At 48.4% G+C, this 16708-nt stretch overlaps 1 protein-coding gene across 1 annotated transcript in view; it reads right to left on the bottom strand.

Annotated features, from left to right (window-relative positions):
• The window catches only part of Itga11 (integrin subunit alpha 11), a 108706-nt gene that overhangs the window by 38011 nt on the left and 53987 nt on the right, over positions 1-16708 (bottom strand). The window contains exons 6-10 of the mRNA NM_001413793.1: positions 14901-15028; positions 12327-12475; positions 5839-5983; positions 5257-5422; positions 3744-3814 (exon numbers count right to left, since the gene is read on the bottom strand). Coding sequence (NP_001400722.1) covers positions 3744-3814; positions 5257-5422; positions 5839-5983; positions 12327-12475; positions 14901-15028 — 659 coding nt within the window. The remainder of the gene's footprint in view (positions 1-3743; positions 3815-5256; positions 5423-5838; positions 5984-12326; positions 12476-14900; positions 15029-16708) is intronic.

Raw genomic sequence — 16708 nt, 5'->3', positions numbered from 1 at the left:
TGAGCTTAGCAAGTGATCTGCCAGCAGCAGCAGCTTTGCTAGCAGCAGCCGCTTTGGTGTTTGCAGCACAGGAAGGTAAGGTTCCCACCCTCACCCCCCTCCCCCACCCTCCATTAGCTCAGCTGGCTGGATTCACAGTTCCCCTGCATTTTAAAAAGGCAAGTTGATCTTATCCAACAGTTGCAAAGTTCTCTGAAGGGAGAACTTTCCTTGTAGGATGCTTTGGCAACTGTAAATAAACCGTCCCTGGGAGAGCCTGATGCTCTGTCCTGTTCAAGGGCCGGCTTTCTAATTAGCTCCCCGCGCCACTCGGCTGGGAAGCCCAGTGGGCCGGGCTAAGACTGCGGTCCAGAACTCAAATTCCTGTTCTTTACCACCCCTGCCAACATCCCTCGGTTTTGGAGTATTCTTCTTCTTGTGGCATACTTTCTCAGCCAGCCCCATGGGAGAGCCCGCAGGGCCCTGTGAGGGGCCAGACTGATCCTTATCCGCACAGGTTCAGAGAGAGGCAGCAGCTTTCCAAAGTTTCTCAGCAAGTCAGAGGCAGGCTGGGTCTTTGGTCAGAGGGTGGATGGGGCAGAGAGGAAAATGCCCTCTGGTTCCCCAAAGCTCCCACTTCTGGTTTCCCACCAATGGGAGGAGGGTGTTCCTTTCTTCCTGTCAGCTTGCTGAGGCCAAGCGGCTGCACACTCAACTTTGTGGCTTCTGGTGAGGCTTTTGAAGAGGTGCTTGTGGCGGTTCATGGACCTCTGGTGTGCTGGGAAAGGCCAGCTCCACCAGGCACCTGGCCCTGCTGGGAGGGCACTCTCCGCCCTCCCTGAGTTGAGTTTGAGGACTGCATTGGACTTCAGGAGCAAGTAGCAAGAGCCATTGCACCCTGGCTACAGATAGCTTTGTGTCCTCAGTGAGCGACCTTTCTCCAAAGTGGCCCTGTTGGGGACAGGTGTACTAGGGAGTGTGTACATGAAGGCCATCCAAACACATTTCCCTGTGTCACAGTCTTTTCCCAGATGAGCCCCCTCCCTGACCCTCTGCCCCTGGTTCTGGGGGAAAAAATAAACCCAGAAGATTCATGGAGAAAAGCCCAGCCCTTTGGTGGGGGAGGGCAGATGTGTGGCCCAGCTGTGAAATGATGGTGAATCATCTGGGAAGACTAGCATCTGGCGTCCAATGTTTCTTATACATAAGTACACTGTCACTGTCTTCAGACACACCAGAATAGGGCATCGGATCTCTTTACAGATGGCTGTGAGCCACCATGTGGTTGCTGGGAATTGAACTCAGGACCTCTGGAAGAGCAGTCGGGTGCTCTTAACCGCTGAGCCATGTGTCCCATGTTTCTTCATGGGCCTGTCTGTGTTTCCTGATTTATGGGCTCCCAGAGACCCTAGAATTATGGGCTTCCATGACACGGGACCCGAGCTTTCATGACACAGCCTGGGGTGCCTCTACCTGGATGGCCTTAACTGTAGGGACCATTCCAGAGAATGTCTGGAACCCTGGCTTCTGACTGGGGTGATTCTGTCCCACAGGCGATGCCTGGCAATATCTGGAGACATTTTTAGCCACATTAGTTCAGGGTGGGGGAGGGTGTACTGCAGAGGTCAAAATGGTGTTGCTTTCATGGAACCTTGATTAGGAAGAGATCTCTAGGACCCCACTCCCACTCCCACATAAGGCAGCATCACTGGTTTATAATTTCCTCCATCTTCCTTCAAGGCCTTGGAGCCTTAGACTTGAGTCTGTTCTCTATTTGGAGGTGGAGATCCCGCCTAGGAGTTTCCTGGCATAGTCATGCAACTCGGCTCCCTAGTTGTCATGGAGTCCACCATTCGTTAGAGCCACTGAAACTCCTGGTGGGTGATCTCTGCATCCATTTCCAAACCCCAGTGAAACCATCAAAGTTGGACCATGAATCCGTAGTTAGCCTTCCTGGTAGCCATTTTTTTTTTTTTTTTTTTTTGGAATGTTGTTTCTACTTTCTGCAAACTAGAGTTTCTGGCTATCTGGTTTTCCCCCCCTGTGGCCTTAATCTTCTGTCCTTGACCTGGGACAGTGGAACTCTATGAATGCCCAGTGATGTCTGGGGATTTGTCAGTGCCGTGGGCTTGGCTCCTGTTTATTATTTCATTGCTTTCAGCTCAGACTCTGGTTTCCAGAGTGAAGCAGGTGAGATTGGGGGTCTTCTTCTGCTCTCACAATACTCTGTGGGGCTGGGGACCTTTCTTTTGAACAGAACTAAACAGGCCAGGGAGCTTTGGGTTTCCCTACCACATTTTCAGATGGTAGCTTTGGGAGGTCATTTGTGCCCACCTCTGGAGGAGGAGTCAGGATATGGTTGATTGATAACTTGACAGATCTGGAATCATCTCAAAGACAAACCTCTGGGCATATCTGTGAGGGGGTGTCTAGATTGAGTTAACTGAACTGAGAAGGCACACCCTAAATCATTCTGTGGGCTCCGGGCCAGCACTGAATACAGAGGAGGAAGCAGGCTGGGCATAGCATCCATTCTTGGCTTCCTGACTCTGGAAGTAGTGTGGCTAGCTGTCTCTAGCTCCTGCCACTGTGCCTTCCCTGCAACGATGGGCTGCATTTCTGAAGTGTGAGCACAGATAAGTCCTTCTGCCCTCCCCCTCATCCTTCCCCCTCCCTCTCTTCCTCCCCCTCTAAGTTCCTTTTGTCAGGTATTTTGCTGTAGCAATAAGTCCAACTATGACTCTGAGCTTTCCCATAAACAGACCCACTGTGGTGCAGGATTCAGACCCAAGCTTTTCAAAGGCTGGGCACACTGCCTTGATGCCCACAGCAGCCTGGCTGACCCTAAAGACCTGGTGCCATGGTCTCTATAGCAACCTGGATGCCTCTGACAACAGAGGCACTGGGTTCTTAGGACAGGACAGTTGCTGTCAACCATGACACCGGTGGCCTGGCTCTGGAAAACCATGGACTTTAAAACAGAAACCCGATGGCTGGGCCTTGTAGCCCACCACTGAGCTGCTCCTTTACTTGGAAGGTCTCTCCGTCTGTTTGTTTGCTGTCTGAAGCATACCTGGAGGAACACGCCCTGACACAGATGCTTTGAGTTGGCACGCTTCCCTACATGCAACTCCCAGGCTTACTTGTCCATTTATTAAATTTTTCCAGAAACACTGACTCTGTCTCTCTGTGGAGGTTCAGCCTCCCTTTCAGTCAAGTCTTAGGTGAACATGGGCCCTGACGCTACATACTGTTATTGACACCCGTAGCCTTTACTTTGGGGCACTGCTGTGGTCCAATGCAGAGTCTGAACAGAGATGGACTTTTCAAGCCACCCGCTAAAGCTAGAACCTGTAGATACCTCCCCCACACAGACGTAAGCTCTGCCCCAGCTAGCACAGGTCACCTGAGGCCATCAAGCACTTGCTGTTGGTTTTGTCATTTGACCTGGGTTTTGCATAGAATTCTCTGGACTGAATGAGACTTTGGGCCCTGGGAGGGACCTCCACTCCATGCTCTGCTTCTTGCCAGGGGGTTGGTGGGTGTTTAACATGTGCAGTGAGTGGGCTTCTGAAGCAGGCAGGAGACAATAGAAAGAAGTCAAAGACCTTAACTTCCCCATCCCAGTCCTTAGAAGATTCTAGGAGGCAAAGAGACATCAAGACAGAGACAAGAAAACCATAGGGGGTGGGATGGCAGCTAGACCAGGACAAATAAGAAAAGAGAGAGGGATGGATGAGCAGGAGAGGGAGAGGGTTCTGTACCTCTACCACATGCGAGGAAAAGCCGGTCTGCGACATCTCCAGACCAAAAGAGGTTTCATTCTTGTTGGTGCCTAAAACACGAATGAGAAGATGTCAGCTCTTAGCCATGGGTCCTGTTTCCTGGGGTACCTTAGGAACTGAGTTCTTTTCTGAGAGGAACCCTGAGGCAAGGCCTACTCTGCCTTACCATCTCCCTGTTACTGCATGTTAACAATGACTATTGAAGTGTGTGTGCATGCTTGTGTGTGTGCCTGTGTATGTGTGAATGCTTCTGCATGTGTGTGCTCCTATGTGTTTGTGTATCTGCAGAGTTACTCAGTTCTGCAAAAAGCCTGGGATAAACCATGTAGCAGAACATGTGCTTACAAATGATGTTAATATGCATGTAGAGTGGGGTAGGGCACACCAAACAAAAACATGTGAAGTGCATGTGTGTTTAGAGAAAGAAGTGTTACTCCAGCTGCTCATTTCCATTGGCCACAGGATTTGGTTGCTGGTTTCTGAGGCTGGTCACTACTGTGGACTCACACAAGAAAGGTCACCTGTGCTGAAAGCCCACTGCACAGAGGGGTCCTTGAACAAGCAAGCCATCACGACCACATTCTCATCACTGAAAGGGACCATTCACAGGAGGGCCTACTGGTTTGACTAGCTAAGTTCTAGGGTTGAGTCAAGGCTCAAGCCCAAGCTTGGGAGGCCATTGTGATCTCTGCACATGTCTGTTGAGTGCCATTTCTACACACTGCAGACCTTTCAAGCTCTGGGATGCTCAAAGCCTCTTATTTCTTTCCATAACTTCCACAGATGCTGAGAATTCTGTATGAGAACAGTTTGTCACAGAACCCCATGTGAGAATGGTATATCTCAGAAATATGCAGCAAGAACGAGGTCTCAGCAAACGGGATTCTTTGCGGGACCGCCCCAGAGGCTGCTCTACTCGGGGATTAAATCATGCTCTTGTTTTATTTGAGACAGAGCTTCATATAGCCCAGGCTCACCATGTAGCCAAGGATGGCCTTATTCAGCAACTCCTGCCATTACAGGCAAGCACTCCTTGCTTGGTTTATGCAATGCTGGTGCTTGAAACCAGGGCTTTATGTATGTTAGGTAAGTAATCTTCTAATTGAGCCACATCACAAGGCTCAACTACAGTTTTGAGGGATAGTAGGGTCTGTGTCAGGAAATGGAGCCTGACTGGGTTCAAACTGAGGCTGACACATAAAATATAGACTGCTCAGTGGAATCTGAACTTAGGGAAACAGTGCGCAATTGTTGAGTATAAGTCTGTCATAAACACTTATATTATATGTCGGCTAAGTTTGGCAACCCTAATTCAATGCCCCCACCCCGTATTGTGCTCAGCAGTCAGTCTCAGAGAACCCAGTTCAGTCAGATCCAACAGAGTAGTCCCCTCTAGTGGACAATTTGGGTAAAGCAACGGTTTCTGCTAAGCTATTGGTGCTCGGTGAAATTATAGTCCTTGGACTGAAGTATAAATTTATAAGTCGTTCACCTTCCAAGCTGAAGATCCTGTCCCCAAGGGCATCAACAATGTCCTTCAAGGCCGCCTCATCCGTGACATTGAAGAAATGCTTGTCGTCAGGGTCACTGGCGATGTATTTGATTTCGTTTAGAAAAGTCTCTGGATTGATCCCCCTGCGGTTGTAGTAGCCCAAGACCTGCCAGGGAACAGGGCAGGGACGACAAAACGGAATATAGTACTGACTTCTCCACACACCCACAGAGCCCGACCCCAAAGACTCCGAGGTGGACTGCAGACATGAGCCTTTCTTAAGGCGCCACTGGCATTTTGAAAAAGATATTCTTTGGAGGTAGCAATAAGACCCCTGTGGTTAGTTAGGGTTCTGGAGTCTGGGAGGATTGGGGTACTTCCTATTTTTTGAAACTCCCTGGAAAAAGAAGAAAAATCCACTCCACAGCCTGCTCAACCTGTTCTTCGAAAGAGGACGCAGCTTGAGCCTTTGTAAGGGAGACGGGCTTCCTAGAATCCCAGCGTGTGCTGTTTGTGTGTGTGGGTGGGTGAGGCCAGAATCTCCGAGCGTAGTCGGCATCCCTGCGCAGCGGCAGGACTTACGGCCACAGCGTATCTGGTCACGTTGTCCTTCTCGCTTTGCCGGATCACCTTCTCCAGGTCTGGGCTGTCGTGGGATTCCCCGTCCGTGATGACAATCATTACTTTCTTGGCCCCTTTCCTTCCGCCCTTCTGGAAAGCCTCTGAGCTGGAACCAGACGCAGATGTGGGTCACCCTGGTGTCCTTCCTCTAAGGGGCAGCCACCGAAGCCACAACTGAATCCCCATGGGCACCTCAACAGCTTAGGGGCTTCCACCAGTTGCTCAGCTGGGTCTTGGATGTACAATGTTTTTGTGTGAGAGTGAACATTTGCATGTAGAAGCTAGAGGGATGGCTGGGCATCTATATCATTCTCCCATCTTATCTTTGCGAGACAGGGTCTCTTGTTGAACATAGAGCTCACAGATTCGCCAAGACCTAGCCTGTCAGTAGCTGCTAGAATCTGCCTGTCTTCCCTTCCCAAGCACTGGGACTACAGATATGCAGCCAGTCCTCTGTGGGCACTGAAGATCTCAACTCGGGTCCTCATGCTTGTGTGGTAAACACTTTACCAACTGAGCCATTCCTCCTGGCTCCGGATCTGCTGTTTAAAAAGTATAAGCCCTCTTTGAGTCACAGACCTTTTGTTTTGGTAGGCAGAGTGATGGGGAGGAGAGGGAATCACGGGTGGGCAACCCTGAGTGGGATAAGTCAGTGGCTAGAAACCTGGCTGCACAAACACGTTAGAATCTCTTGGGAGGTTTAAGCATTTTTTGATGCTTGTGCCCCATCTAGACCCATGAGATCAGACACTTGGTATGGCCTGGGGACCAACTTCTCTCCTTCCTTCCTTCCTTCCTTCCTTCCTTCCTTCCTTCCTCTTCCTCCCTTTTCCTTCCCTTTTTCTTTCTACGTTTCCATGTGTAATGTTATACATAATGTGTTCATATGTGTGTGTATGAGTGTCTGTGTGTGTCTGTGTGTACACCAGAGTTCAATATCGGGTGTTATTTTGGTTCATTCTACAAGCTATACACAGAGGCAGGGTCCAGAGGCAGGGTCTTTGGCTTGTCTATCCATCTTGCTCTAGGGAGCCCTCGTCTCTGACTCCCATTGGGATTACAGGCAGCAGCCATGTCCACTTGGCATTTACATGGGTGCTGAAGCTCTGAATTCTGGTCTCGTGCTTGCCCAGCTGAGCATCGCCCTGTGCTGGCATTGACATTCTTAACAGTGTACGGGATGTTCAGGGTCACACAACTCTTCCCTAAGGCAGGTTGACTGCCTGGGGAGTTAACATCCTAACCTCTGGCCCACAGCGCATGTGCGATGTTACTGCATAAACTTCTGACTCCCCACCAGCATCCTTCCTCTCTATTTGTGGAAATACTAAACATCAAATTCACAGAAGATATTTCTCTGGTTTTCTTTTTAAATCTCTTGTCAGCCCAGGCAGCCTGGCCAAGAGGTTCTTAACCTGATGATCCAGTGTCAAAGAATGAGAAACTGGCTCTCAGTGCATCTATGGCATTTTAGACTGAGAGGTTCAGGCATGTCTCTGAGAGTCTGGTCTCGCAGGTAGACTTTTACAATAACGATTTAAAACTGAATGTCACATCAGACACCAGTAATTCCTATGGTTCTGGTGATCAGTGAGGCAGGAAAGATGACCCACTGACTTAAGTTTTACAGTAGCAAGTCCCAGGACCAGAAGGCCTAGGACACAGAGCGGCTCTTTGTGTGCTGGCCAGCTACTGGCTGATGCATATGGCTCGAGAGTCACACCTCCTGGACTGAGTGAGTTCATCTTCTTCAGTCTGTCAGGAGGAAGCTGTGAAGAGCAAAAGCCACCTGACACTCTCAGCAGCTCTAACATATTCTGGGTGTGATGGCTCAGAAAAACCTAATAATTTTAGTATGAGTCATGGAGGGGCCACAGGAGGACACATAGCATGGCTAGAGTTTGGGTTGAAGTTCACTCTCATGGAGGAAGAAATCAGTTATCTGGACATTCTAGATCTTTCCCTGCCTCCACTGAAGGGTTAGATCTGGGAAGAAAACTCCATGCAAAAACGTATGGCACCAGGGACCAGCAAGGCACATGCCACCAATCCAGGCAACTTGTGTCTAAGCCCTGGGGCTGACATGGTTGGTGGAAGGAGACAAAGAGAAGGGACTCCCGCAAGTTGTCCTCTGGTCTCCACATGCACACTGTGGCACAAGTGTTCAGACATGTGCACGCACACACACACACTAAATAAATAAAAGTAATAAGAAACAGTCTGGTGCAGGGCAACATTTCACTGCGTATGGAGCCAAGATAAACCCAGAAACATGTTTCCACATGGTGACTAGCGTGTGCCACTCTCTGAGTCTGTCACAGTGGGGTTTAAATTGTGATTTTGTGTTATGTAAAGGGACTTGGGTTTTCTCCTTTGTAAATTAGATTACAAATTCTTCGAGAAGAATTTTGCACTTGCAGCTGGTGGCACCATTCTAGAGAGCAGACATCATGGAAATTTAGCCCATTTCCTGCCCAAACCAGCACTGGCTAAATTTTTCTTAGGGAAGTCCTGGAACTAACTAGCCCTCCTTCCTCCCTCCCTTCCTTCCCTCCTTCCTTCCTTCCTTCCTCCCTTCCTTCCCTCCTTCCTTCCTCCCTTCCTTTCTTCTCTTCTTTTTAAAAAAATATTTCTTTATTTTTTATTTATGTGTATGTTTGTTTGTCTGCATGTAGATGTATGCACCATGTATGTGCCTGGTGTTTGAGGTTATCAGAAGAGGGTATCAGATCCCCTGGAACTGGAGTTACAGATGGTTGTGAGCCACCACATGGGTTCTAGGAACCAAGCCTAGGTCTTCTGCAAGAGTGACAAGTGCTCTTAACTGCTCAGCTGTATTTTTATCCCAGCGTGTAGGTCTTGACAGAGAGAGGTAACAGGTTCTTGGTGGTCCCCTGTCACCTCTGTGACTGTTTACTCCCCTTGGTACACACTGGGCCCCTTGCTGATTTCTAGAAGGTGCTAGGCTTATACTGAGCCTCAGGGCTGCCTACTGAACCCATGATGCTCCCTTGCAGTCCCCTGGTTGGTCAGCATCTTCAGCTCAGCTCAAGGTCACTCTCAGTGGGGGCAACCTTGCCCCCCATATTAACAGGCCTCCCTGGAGGAGGTCATGCCTCTCAAATTTGACTTAACACTGAGAGCCCCCGGCTGGTTGGAGGCCACCAAGGTCAGGGACCATAGATTGCTATCTTTGTAACCCCTTGAATCTGCAGCTTAGATCTTGACCTTGAAGTAGTTCCACAGGGGGAAAAAACCAAACAAAGACAAAGACAAAAACACAAAACAAAACCAAGTGAACAACCACAGAACAAATTGGAGATAACGGAGCGAGGAGAGAATACTGCTCCCCTTAAGATGCTGGCGAGTGTCTGGTAGCACAAACCTACAATTGCAGCCACAGGAGCTTGAGTCTAGCCTGGGCTGTGTAGCAAGACCTTGTCTCAAGAAAAAGCAATTAAGACTGGAAAAACAGTTCAGCTGCAGAACACATATCTAGAACAATAAGGTCATGGTTCCATCCAAGTTCTGCAAATCAATCCACACATCCCTCAATCAAAGCATTAGCTATAATTTGGGACCAAAACATGGCAGGTTCCAACGTTAGGAAAGCATCGCTGGAGGTAGAGATTGCAATCCCAGTAGTGCTCCTGGGCCCCGAGATGCTCAAACTGCCCTGTGAGTCATGTCACATCACGGACTTGAGGTTGGACGGCTGCAAAATGAACCCAAATCAGTGAGTGACCTTTATCCCCACATGAGTCACTTAGCTTCCAAAAGGGAAAGTGACAGCTCTGTGGTCACTGGCTTCCATCATTCCAATCAGAAAAGACTGTGCAAGTCTCAGTATTCAATCTAGTGATGGCCAAAGAGGAAGAGTAGAGAGCCATCACTGAGGGAAGGAAGTGTTATTCACAAACAGAAGCTCCGGAGCTGTGTGGTGACGTCATCGGGAGTCCCGCTGAGGCTGGAAAAGTCGTGATCTGACCACATGAACTCCTGCTCCATCTAAACGGGCCCCACACTGTGGGCTTCTGCCAAACACATCACCAACTCTGAAGAGGTGGGACCGTAAGGCAATGAGGCTGTGGCCTCAATGACTGTAGTGGAAGTCATACTAATGGCTGTACAATCGAAACATATAAAATAGAAGTGATTCTCATGTTGTCAAGGTAGGTGCTTAGGCCTTGGACGGTGAGACCTTTAATACTGGCTGGCTGATTACATGGGATGTGGGACGGGAGGGGGGTAATCACAGGGTTTTCAGCAGTGACATCACTAGAATAAGCTTCTGAATCCCCATGTGAAGGTTTGGAGGTAACATGTAGCTGGGTGAGTGCTTTCTGGTGTAAGTCCTAAGGAACGAGTCTCTTTACCACCTCAGAAGTTAGATTGTCTGTCACATGCCACCAATGACACATAACAAATAGACAGATTCTGCACTCAGAACCAACATGCTTTTCTTATATCCTCTTCCCTCCCTCCCTTCCTTCCTTAGCTGCTCAGGGGCTCAGGATTGAAGTCGGCTTCACCCATCCATATTAGGCAAACACTGTCCCACTGATCCTGGTGTTATAGGCTTACACTACCAAATCCAGTGAGTGCCGTTCTGGGGATTGAACCTAGAGCTTCATTTATGCTGAGCAAGCCCTTTCCACCTGAGCTACATCCCCAAGCCCTCATACTTTCTGTAGACTATAGACTATGACAGAATGTGTTTTCCAAAGTTGACTGCATGCCACCTTACTCCCCAACGGCCTTTCTTCCATTTGACCCAGCCAGTCCTCCATCAAGGAGAATCATACCTTTGTTTAGGACCTGGATCTTGATAACTTGCTTTGGTAATGGAACATTTTGGAAGTCACACTCAGGAACCTCTTGGCTAGGTCATAGGCACTCTCCTAGCTTCTGCTGAGGGTCTTGGGAACTCCCCAGTACCATGATATAGTACCAAGTAGGCAAAGGAGTTAGCTTTGAAGTAACTGAGGAAGACAGCAGCTAGATTTGGGCAGCAGTATTTGTAGATGATCAGAGCACCCCTTTATGTTCAAACATGTGTAAAGCTGCAGTTAGGTTGGTCCTGATATGTCAGAGGCTAACATTCAGGTCATTGGTCCACACATGTGTACCTATTATAATATCACTTGCATTGTGGTTTTGAAGCCCATCTTACTGTTGTGAGGTTCATGGAAAGGAATACCCTAAAAAGGAGACCTGATCTGTGGTGGTTTGAATAAGAATGGCTCCCATATTTGAATGCTTAGGGAGTGGCGCAATTGGAATGCGGAGTGTAGACTTGGTGGAGGAACGGTGTCACTGAGCGTGGGCTTTGAGGTTTCAAAAGCCCAGGCCAACGTCAGTGTCTTTCTCTTCCTACTGCCTGACCCAGATGTGGAACTCTGTGTTAACTACTTCTCCAGCACCATGTCTCCCTGTATGCCTCCGTGCTCCCACACTGTGATGTTACAGGACTACACCTCAGAAACTGTAAGCAAGCTCCAGTGAAATGTTTTCCTTAATAAGAAATGCTGTGACCATGGTGTCTCTTCACAGCAATAGAACACTGACTAAGACATGATCCATCACAAATATTCATAAACACTTAGAAGTAGCCACAAAGCAGAACTTACAGGGGTGCTCCCAACATTGGGGCAGCTCATTCCAGACTCCCTCTTGGGTACTCACTTTGCTTTGCGAATAAACTTCTGTCTCTTGGATCACATTGTCTCCTTCAAGAAGACAAGAACTGAGAGACCACAGTAAGAATACAGAAAACCAAGCCAGATGGCCATGGTGGTGTCTTAGTTAGGGTTTTACTGCTATGAACAGACGTGATGAAGGCAACTCTTATAATTTAATTGGGGCTGCTTACAGGTTCAGAGGCTCAGTCCATTATCATCAAGGTGGGAACGTGGCAGCATCCAGGCAGGCATGGTGCAGGAGGAGCTGAGAATTCTGCATTTTAATCTGAAGGCTGCTAGAAGAAGACTAGCTTCCACATGGTTGGAAGGAGGGTCTCATTGCCCATCTCCACATCGACACACTTCCTTCAACAAGGCCACCTACTCCAACAAGGCCACACCTCCTAATAGTGCTATTCCATGAGCCAAGCATATTCAAATCACCACAGTTGGGTACTCAGCTCGTCAGTTGCTGCTGTGCTCTTGTTGATGGTGGCATGGATGTTCTGTATTGTATGTCTAGCCTAGGTGACCTTTCTGGTGACAGCAGTTTTAGTTGAATGCAGATCATAACCAGGTGAGAAGACCCAAGAGAGAACCAAGCAGCTGAACTCAGCCCACCATTGGAACTTTGAGGAATTAACAAGTTGCTGCTTGAAAGCACCAAATGGTGGGGGCCTTTGTGCACAGCAGGGATAGCCAAAACAATATCTGAGATTTACACACACACACATGCAAGTGTACACACGCACACACACACATTTTTACCGTGCAAATTCAATGCCAAATGCCGTGCGGGTTTCAGTCCCTCCTCTCTGTTCAATGTGGCTGGCGGCTTCCACCACATCTTTTACAGATTTGTAGTCGTTAAGGTGGAACTCATGGACGGCATCTTCTCCATACTGAACTATTCCGACCTGCAAATCAGAGCAAGGGCAGCAGAAACCTGAAGCTCAGGCCTCCATTTGCCGGGGTTCCTCTGTGAGGAGTCACTCTTCCCACCCTTCCCCTGGCACAAGGGAAAGAAGCTGTTCTGGGAACGGCTGGATGGGACAAACCCGGGGCACACTGAAAAGGGGACTTGGTGATGAAAGGACTGTCAGGTGCTGGGTGTGGTGATGATCCCAAGGGCAGAAGCTGGCGGATCCCTAGAGCTCTCTGTTCTGTCAGCGTAGCTGAACCAGTGAACTCCATGTTCAGTGAGAAACTCAGTCTCAAAAACTGCAGAGAGCAATAGAGGAAGACAGCTGATGTCAACCTCCACACATACTCACGGACACGTGTACATATATGTGTGTATGCACCCATGTACATATCTACATGAACACATACATGTATTCCTATACACCCAAGCTCCATTTGTGTCCCCACTCCCTAGAATATATCAGGGGCAGTGTGTGGGGAGGATCACTGAGCTGTCGACTAAACTCTTTTTTAGCAATGTCCCTCAACCTCCCTAATGCTATAATCCTCATGTTGTGGTGACCCCCGGCCATACAATTCTTTTCACTGCCACTTTGTAAATGTGATGCTGCTACTGTTGTAGATGGTGATGTAAATCTGATATGTAGGATGTCTGATGTGTGACCCTGTGAAGGAATCACTTAACCTCCAAAGGGCAGAGCTCCTGAAACTTAGACCAGAGGAGGTCTGGCATTTTCAAAGTGGATAATGTTTCAGTACTGTTGGCTTCAGAATAAACACCGAGCCATAGAACTGGTATCTTGGAGATACTGCATTACTGTTGGGTGAGCTCACCAAGTTTACTGGGTCCAAGAACCCTTTGAATACTGGGTATTTACCGCAGTGCACCAAAGGACGATCTTCTGGTGGGAGGGGGCTTGTCACTGCAGGAGTTTTTTCCCTTTAGCAGCCCTACATGTTAGAAAGTTCTTTTAAAAAAAATCTCTGTATGTGTGTGTGTGTGTGTGCCCACATTCCTGTGTGTATATGTGATATATGTGTGTGTGTGTATGTGGTATGTTCACATTCCTGTGTATGTATGTGGTATATATGTGTGTGGAATAAGTGTTTGTGTATGTGTGTATGTGTGTGTGTGTGTGTGTGTGTGTGTGTATGTGGTATATCTATGTGGAATATATGTATGTGTTTGTATGGCGTGTGTGTGGTGTGTGGTGTGTGTGTGTGTATGTGGTATATCTGTGTGGAGTATATGTATGTGTGTATGATGTGTGTGGTGTGTGTATGTAGCATATGTGTGTAGAGTATGTGTGTTTGTGTGTGTGTATGTGGTATATCTATGTGGAGCATATGTATGTGTTTGTATAGTGTGTGTGTGTGGTGTGTGTATATGTGGTAAATCTGTGTGGAGTATGTGTGTGGTGTGTGTGGTGTGTGTGTGTGTGTGTGTGGTATATCTGTGTGGAGTATGTGTGGTGTGTGTGTGTGGTGTGTGTGTGTGTGTGTGTGGTATATCTGTGTGGAGTATGTGTGTGTGTGTGTGGTATATCTGTGTGGAGTATGTGTGTGTGGAGTATGTGTGTGTGTGTGTGTGGGGGGGGGTATATCTGTGTGGAGTATGTGTGTGTGTGTGTGTGTGTGGTAAATCTGTGTGGTGTGTGTGTGTGGTGTGGTGTGTGTGTGTGTGTGGTATATCTGTGTGGAGTATGTGTGTGGTGTGTGTGTGGTGTGTGTGTGTGTGTGTGTGGTATATCTGTGTGGAGTATGTGTATGTCTGTATGTGTGATGTTGGTGAGGCTGGAGGAAACTCTCAGATGTTATCCTCAGGAAGCCATCCACGTCTTTTGAGACAGGGTCTGTCATTGAGCTGGGACTTGCCAATCAGGTCAGACTGATTGACCTCTACCTCCCAGGACTGGGATTCCAAACACACTGCCACACCTGGCATTTTTTCATGGATTCTTTTTGGAAATTGGGTCACTTCTTGGGAATAGAAAGAATTCTTAGAGTTCACGCCTGCTACTTTGACACTTCGGTCTCTTGGTCTTTGTCCAGCTAAAATGCTAGGAAATAACATACGCATATCCATCCGTGTATCACAGATGTGCTGGCAGCTGGGGTCTACTCCAAGTCACTTCTCCACTCAGTCTACGTGCCTGAGTCTCCCCAGCTTTTCTGCACATTCTTTCTATGCCTTTTCTCCGTTTCCTGACTTACGACTTTCCAGGAGGTCATCTTCGTGAGTGGAGTCTCCCCCTGAAGGTGCCCTTGGTGTGCCCAACAGAAATGGGAATCTGAGGTGACAGGTCCCAGTGCTGGCTGGCAGTCCTTCCATTTCATGGGAAGATGCTTCCCAGTGCAGGAGGACCACTCGGGCCGTGGGTTTCTTGCCCTGCAGAGGGAAGGTCTGCAGACACTCACCTGGATCTGGCCAGGGCCGATGTAGAACTTTGTCAGGATCTCGATGAGGAAGTGTTGGACCTCCACCCAGGGGTAGATGCTGTTGGAGCCGTCCAAGACAATGACAATGTCCATATAAGTCTGGCACCCTGGGAGCAGGGATACAGTCAGGGCCATTGAACAACCAATGTCACTTAAAGAAACCTTTCTTCTTTGTGCGTATGTTGGTGTATGCACGCATGCACGCAGACGCACATATAGAGGTCAGAGGTCAGCCTTGAGTATAATTTATCAGGAGCCATCCAGCTTATTTCTGCTTTTACAGGGTGTCTCCTTGGGGCCTGAAGCCCACTTTTCTTATTTTCTTATTGGGCTGCCAAGAAGCCCCCAGGCATCTCTCCTGTCTTGGCTTCCCTGGTGCTGGGATTATGAGTTTGCATCTCCACGCCTAGCTTCTACATGGGTGCTGGAGGTTAAGGTCTCATGCATTCATGGCAAGCACTTCACCAGCTGAGCTATGTCCCCACCCCGAAGTCCCCACCAGAGACTGAACTAAATAGTGTGCTTCCTGGGTCACTGTTCCTGCTGGAACAGGACTTTAGGACTATTTGTTTTACATCCATGGGTAGGCAGTGTCCTCCACGAGCAAGTCAGATGAATGGGTTTCAGGTTTTATGGAGGAGTCATGGGGGAAGGCTGGGAATGTGCACTCTGGCATTAGCCTGTGACTCCTGCCACTCACTGGTTGTGTGAACCAAGGGCTGTCACTCGACAGCTCTTGGCTTTCTGTCCTGTAAGAGTCACATAATAACTAAGAGTTGTCACTAAGGGCTAATGAGATGTTTCTTTTTTCTTTTTCTTTTTTTCGGAGCTGGGGACCGAACCCAGGGCCTTGCGTTTGCTAGGCAAGCGCTCTACCAACCCCTAATGAGATGTTTCTAAAGGGCTGAGATCAATACGTCTTAGCTGATCCTATTTTTATCCTCCTCTTTTTTTTAAAAAAAAAGACTTATTTATTTAATGTATGCTGTATCTGTCTTCAGTCACACCAGAAGAGGGCATCGGATCCCATTGCAGATGGCTGTGAGCCACCATGTGGTTGCTGGGAATTGAACTCAGGACCTCTGGAAGAGCAGTCAGTGCTCTTAACCGCTGAACCATCTCTCCAGCCTCAGCCCCCCTCCCCCTGTTTCTAAGGCAGGGTCTCATGTTGCCCAGGCCGGCCTAGGACTGGCTCTTTGACTGAGGATGATCTTTAACTCCTGATGTCCTACTTCCCTAATGCTGGGATTATAGACGTGTGACACTGTGTCCAGTCCCCGCTCTCTCCCTCTGGGGGCAGAGGTCAATCTGGGACGTCTCTCCTTGAGACACGGGGATCACTGATTTGTTATCTTGCTTTCTCTTTTAATTTCATTGTTTTTAAAAAGACAGCTTGTGGAGCGGGGGCTGGATAAATGGCTTGGTGGATAAGGTCACTTGATGCTGCTGCAGAGGGCACTGGCTCAGTTCCCGGCACCACACAGTGGTTTGCATCATCTGTAATTCCAATTCCATGCCCTCTTTTGGCCTCTATGGGCACCGGGCATGCACATGGTACACAAACATGCTTGCAGGCAAACCATTAATACACACAAAATAAAAAAATAAATTTTTCTGCATGTGGTGGTGCACACCTTTAATCCCAGCATTCCACAGGCAAGTATATCTCTGTAGGTTTGAGACCAGACCGGTCTTCACAGTAAATTCTAGGACAGCCAGGAGTATGCAGAGACCCTGTCTAAGAAAACCAAAACCAAAACCAAACCAAACTAACAAAAAAACAAACA

Source organism: Rattus norvegicus, chromosome 8 (assembly GCF_036323735.1).
Source record: "Rattus norvegicus strain BN/NHsdMcwi chromosome 8, GRCr8, whole genome shotgun sequence".
Taxonomy (NCBI): domain Eukaryota; kingdom Metazoa; phylum Chordata; class Mammalia; order Rodentia; family Muridae; genus Rattus; species Rattus norvegicus.
The sequence above is the reverse complement of the archived record's forward strand: the minus strand, read 5'-3'. Positions and strand labels throughout refer to the sequence as shown.